General features: G+C 36.7%; 1 protein-coding gene across 1 annotated transcript; it reads left to right on the top strand.

Annotated features, from left to right (window-relative positions):
• The first annotated feature begins 3,428 nt into the window (after positions 1-3,428).
• gpr25 (G protein-coupled receptor 25) lies at positions 3,429-6,009 on the top strand. Its single transcript, XM_028798080.2, has one exon. It carries the CDS (start codon positions 3,694-3,696, stop codon positions 4,849-4,851), a length of 1,158 nt encoding a protein of 385 aa, XP_028653913.1. The 5' UTR covers positions 3,429-3,693; the 3' UTR covers positions 4,852-6,009.
• Positions 6,010-6,334: the final 325 nt, after the last annotated feature.

The following is a 6,334-nucleotide window of genomic DNA, read 5'->3' as shown; positions in this document are numbered from 1 at the left end:
AACTGCTACAGATTAGAATAGAATAGAATAATGACTAATTTAGAAATATCTGCGTCTTCCAGTCAGTGGAAGTTGTAGATATTTTAATATCACTTAAAAATATTCTGTAGCATGAGCAGAACTAAGATGTACATGTCATTAGTCAAAAATAAATTCAAAAGTATATCAAACGAAAATTCTATAACAAGCCTTTTTCCTATTGTGGGGTGATAAATAAATTACCTTTCTATGAATGTTGGTGTCTGCATGTGAGCCTTACTTACTTTTAAATTAAAAACATAAAGTGAATGGGGTTCAGTTTCTTCACAATTATGATAAATCTACAGTATACTATAGTATGATAAAGTATGACATAGCATAGCATGGTATAGTGTAGCACAGCATAGGAAACAATACCTGTAAAGTCCATGTATATGAGTCTCACCAGCAAGTACCAAAGGGTAGTGCCCACTCACGCAAACACCCACGTGGGGTCCGTTTACAATCTCAAACATAGCTAACATGCATTTCTTTAGAATATGGGAGGAAAACATCCATGAAATATATTTCCTAATATATCTTTCATTGTAGAAAGCAATATTCTACATTGCATATACAAAATTGTCAATAAATGGTTCTTATAATTATATTTTCTTTTAAACAATGCAATATTCTTAATTAACCGCAATTTGCAGCCAAGATAAAATCTGTACAAAAACAAGTTAATGTCCAGATATTTTTAAATCATTGTGCATTTTAATTGTGGAGTAGTAACCATCTTAGATATTGTAAATACACAAATCAAGATTAAAATATTAATAAGAGTAGAGACCTGTTTCCAGATATTTCATTTCAATGTAATTCAGCAACAAACCTAGAGCTATACAACAAGTAACAGTCAGCTAAGCTTTATTTTTAGGATTGATGATACCAATCTTATCTAAGCATTTTTGAAGTTTAAGGGTATGAGGAGCTGAAGAAAACAAACAGTCTGGTAATTTAAAGTCACAACTTTTTACACAGATAATTTCTTGACAAATTAGTGGGCTAAAGCCATGTCACACTTCCTCATCATTTAAGAGTATATAATGTCGAGTCTGTTGACAACAACCAAACGTATTGCCGTTATTGAGGTCATATGCTATGTGAGCACATATCATATGTGTGACTTTGTGTCACATCACACTTGAAGACACCAGTTAGTTTCTCCCTTTAATTATAGACTATGATTTTATCTCACAGTTGACTCTGTGTACACACATGAAAGGCAGTAAACATTTGCACAGTTACTTAGCGTTAACATACCCAGGCAGACACTGGCATTCGTGCTCCTGCATAAACCAAAGTAAAGCCTACGCACACTCACACTGGTGCACACCTTAAGCAAAATGCAAAAGCTGATATTTTTGTATCTACACATGATAAGAACATAGTTCCACTATGGTGAAATGCAGACACACTCTTACGTGCTGTCACTTCACATCTGCACCCGCATGTCAAATAAATCATCCGTTCATTTCTAAGAACACAGTTGTGAGCAGTGAGGCACAAACCAACCTTGTACAGGGTGTCAGTCTTACTCACACAAACTCACACTCTAGTCTAGATTTAGAATCGCCAGGTCTTGGGAATGTGTAAGCAAATGCAGATATTGTGGTGTAGTAGGTAAGACACTGGACTTAAAACCTCAATCTGTGTGATCCTGAACAAATCACCTAACTCACCTGTACTCCATTTGTAAAAAGCATAAGAAGAGGGGCTTGCTATAGTGCAACTGGTAGTCACTCATTGTTATGTAACACAAGCTCTTGTTACATAGCAGTAACTGATTAATCGATACACTGCAGCTAGTCATTATTATAAAGTGTCAGTGGTGCGTTTAACACCAGTTAACACCAAGCAAAAACCTTTGTTAGAGTCTGGTTATAAAGAAGTACCTGACAAATAGATGCACTATATTAAAATGTTATTGGTCTTTGACTACGGTGTAAGTGTACTCTACTGTGGATGGCACATATTGTCAGGTGTTGTCATTGGTGATTTCTAAGTGTTTTTTGAGTTGTTGTTACACAACAGTACCTTGATATAACCAGATAGCCCTTATTTAAAAGTGTTACTTTGGAAACAGTTGCACTGCAGCCTAATGTTTTGAGGAGTTTCCTTACATCAAGGCATCAGTTAGGTATGCAATAAAACCAGAGCACACAAAAAAACACACAGAAACACATAGAATGACCAGCCTCAGGTTTAAAGCAGGAGTTTTCAAGTTCCACTCCAATTTGTTGCCCTCAGATCATCCAATGAAGCTTTACATAAAAACACATGTCATCATGAACATTTATGAGATAGAGCTCCCTGAAATCATTAAAAATATACTTTTAAGGGAAATCAAACAATCAATCTTTGTTTTATAAGTGTTTTAAACTGTCATTCAAACAATCATTCTTTGTTTTATAAGTGTTTTAAACTGTCATTCAAACAATCATTCTTTGTTTTATAAGTGTTTTAAACTGTCATTCTTCTTCTTTCGGCTACTCCCGTTAGGGGTTGCCACAGCGGATCACCCTTATTGTCTGCATATTGATTTGGCAAAATTTTACTGAAGTAACCCTCCCCATTTATCTGGGCTTGGGACCGGCACAAAGAAACACACTGGTTTGTACATCCCCTGTGGCTGGGTTCATTAAAAGCGACACTACAGATTAAAAATGATTACAACGTAGGACCAAACATACTGTATAAACTCAGCAGTTAACACAGAAAACAAACAACCCATAAAGAAAGCGCAGCCAATTACTAGGAAATGATTGAAAGTATTTGTGACAAGCTTTAAACTGCAAGGACCAAAAGGAGCGGTGTAAAACAAACACAGCTGGGGTGTTAAACTACAATTGTAGGGCTAATAAACTGAGTAAATGAACAGCATACATGCAACAGAAGTACTGACAAGGCAGGACTGGGTCTCATGTTAATATTTATCAAGGATAATTCACATATTCAATGAATAATAATCATGCATCATTTATTGGGAGCAACGATCCATCTGTCTGTCTGCGTTGTAGCAGTTTTCCTTTAGTTTTTACCTCATCAGTTTTGATGATAACACACAGAGAGGTAAGCAGGGCATAACACACTTAGTCCCAGGGAATATCCCTGTCATTTATACACTCACACACACACACACACTTATCTGCTGACAAGATAACAGCTGAAATCTATATTTACATTTCACTTAATGCAACATTTAGCTAAATCTGCACAGAAATGGAAAGCCTAATTCAAGTATGCGCATACACACCATATTTTTCCTTCTTGCATGTTTTTTCTTTGAAAAGAAATCAGAATCGGCCAAACTCTTCACTCTGCCATTCCATGTTAAGATGCTGCAGGTGCCTGAAGTAAAAAATAAAAACTCTTTTCAAACACACTATTTCATTTTTTTTAATATTGTACAGTGTAATGTGTTTTTATTTTATTTTTCTATAGAGTCTCTAGCTGTTTGCCATAAAAGGCTCACTAGGGCATATTATCTGTTGTTCTGCCATCCGGCCTTGCAAAAAAAAAAAAAAAAAAACAACTTGCAAAAATGCTGTGTGGTTTCTCCAATCATGTGACGCTCTACTCTGCAGTTTAAAAGGGGTGACATACCTGCTGCCTTGGCTAAATGTGCTCTTACGTCTCTAAATCTGATCACATTCTTCACCATTTGCCTGCATGGATACCACCGAGAAGCATACTACCTATCCTGTGTCAGACGACATCACCTCCGACTACTATGAGGAGCCTATTTACATAACTGATCTTTCTAATGAGGCATGTTATGATGAAGGTCTTCCATGGAAATCTGTTGTTATTCCTATTATTTACTTTTTTGTCTTTTTGCTGGGCTTCCTGGGAAACAGTTTTGTGATTGTTGTCATGAGTAGAAAACCAAGAAATAGGAGGTTGGTCGATATATTTGTCATCAACCTGGCAGTGGCTGACTTGATCTTTGTTGCAACACTACCATTTTGGGCAATTTCCGCCGCACAAGAGAACCACTGGATGTTCGGTATGCATCTGTGTAAATTCAGCAGTTATATCATCTCAGTCAACCGTTACTCCAATATCTTTTTCCTAACTTGCATGAGTGTGGACCGCTACATGGCCATCGTCCGGATGCTGGACTCCACCTTTCTCAGGAGTACTAAATGCGTTCGCCTCATCTGTGGCATTATTTGGACTACATCTGTCATCTGTGGGATACCCACATTGTTCTACAAACACCTAGAGATGAACGAGAGTGGGAAAATGGTCCACTGTGTGGAAGCCACACTTGCTGCTGGTTACTGTGAGATTACCTTCAGCTCTTTGTTCCTTGCCTTCATTCTGCCAGTGACTGTCATTCTCTTCTGCTATTGCTCCATCCTGGTGAAATTGCGTCAACACTTTCAACACCAAAGTATCCAGGCAAAGCTGAAGAGAAAGAACTCACTCAAGATTGTCTTCACCATTATAATCATTTTCATCATATCATGGCTGCCATTCAACATCTTCAAGGCAATCCACATTATGTCCATCTTTCAGAAGTTATCCTGTACAATGATGATTATCATGAATCAAGGCATCGTTTTATCTTCTTGCCTGGCTTTTATCAATAGCTGTGCCAATCCCATCATTTACATCTGCCTGGACCACCACTTCAGACACAGGGCAACTCATCTCTGTCTCAAGCAGTTTGGGATATGGGTGCAACAGGGATCTCGGGCAAGTGCAGCTTTTTCTGGTACATCAACAGACAGTTTCTCTGGATACTCAACTGGAAGGACTCGCCTGGCATCACTTGGTCAAGTCTCAACAGTTTCAGAGTACATTAACGGCAGTGGTCAGTAGACACCGAATTTCATTTTACACAAATTAAAGCAAGTCATCATGATTTCTTGCAACCTCTGAAAGGTCAAATTCTCCTTCAATAACGTTAACCTAAACATCTTGTAGCATTTAATTCTTTTTGCTGCACAATAACTGAAACAGGAACTTAATGAAATGGAATTATCCAGCCAAAGAAATGACCTAAAGACTTATAATTGTGTAGAACATTTATTAGAGTTCTCCTTTGGAAAACAGATGAGGTGCGATTGGGGAAAGCCAATATTTTATTAAACTTCATAACCCACTTTCATTCTGACTGTAGTTGGCACACGGCTTTCAGCTACAGAAGCGCTTAGTTCAAAACACGTGTAACAAAATGCATTTTTTTGCAAGCCATAAGCATACTGTAGTTGAACAGATAAGGATTGTTTGTCAGATCACCTACTATCAGTGCAGGCTAAATCTTGGTGACCTAAAGTAATCTGAAATTTGCTTTACTTTATTTTTTCTTTGGGGTAATGAATTTTCACATATTTGCATTACTTGCTAAGAATACTGAGGGAAGGATTGTGGGGCACAAAAGAAATTGGCACTCCTGACTGTAAGAAGCCAACTCTTTATTTTACTTCTTCACTCATTCATTTCACTTTTCTCTGATATGACAAAGAGTTACCCAAACTACTTTATTTCCGATAACTCATCTTTGATCTATCATCTGTACAATCAATAGAGGAATTAGTTGTCTACAGCAGTGATTTGGTAGCCCACTGTTTACAACCCTCTTCTCATGTTTATTTAAGCCTGGCCATTCTCAAATCCAAACTGAATTCTCAGCTGACAAGTTACATTTTCATTCTTTGTCATATTGTAATTTAATTGGATTTTTATGCTTCACTTGACTAAAAGGTTGGTTGCACTTTTCTGTAATATTGTATAATTACATTTGTAATTTTATCATTATTTGCTTTATGGCTTTTTTGAATCTGTAGCTTCTTTTGCATTTTCATTAATGAGTTAAAGGTTGTTAAGATGAAAGAAAAAAAATCACTTTGCTGTCCCAATATAAGCTAGAGTATTTTTCAGTTTCTTTGTTACATCTTGCCTGATGAAGGGGCCTTAGCTGCCTCGAAAGCTTGCATTTGTAATCTATTTAGTTAGCCAATAAAATGTGTCATTTCACCCTACTGTCTCCTGTATCAATGTCTGGCTAACACGGTACAACACTCTACTGCTATTGATCTTCTTGTTTAACTAAAAATCTTTTCTTTACCAAATACACTGTTTCAGCCCATGTTTGTTTTTTTTTTTTTTAGTTAAAATTACCGAAAATGTTTGCAATGGAGAGCATTGTGGGACAGTGGTTCAAGCCGATGCTTCACAGTTCTAAAGACTTGTAATTGTTATCTTCTTTTTTACATTCTTTATTCTTGTTTTTGTTTGAAGGGAATGGTTAATGTTTTTTGTTATACTACTTCTATATTTATTGAGTTTCTGAGCTGAACTT

Source organism: Erpetoichthys calabaricus, chromosome 3 (assembly GCF_900747795.2).
Source record: "Erpetoichthys calabaricus chromosome 3, fErpCal1.3, whole genome shotgun sequence".
NCBI classification, from domain to species: Eukaryota; Metazoa; Chordata; class Cladistia; order Polypteriformes; family Polypteridae; genus Erpetoichthys; species Erpetoichthys calabaricus.
Note: the sequence above shows the minus strand (reverse complement) of the source record. Positions and strands in the feature narration are given on the sequence as shown.

Excerpts from the sequence above, each read along its gene's own strand:
- gpr25 (XM_028798080.2), top strand. The coding sequence starts at position 3,694 with ATGGATACCACCGAGAAGCATACTACCTATCCTGTGTCAGACGACATC.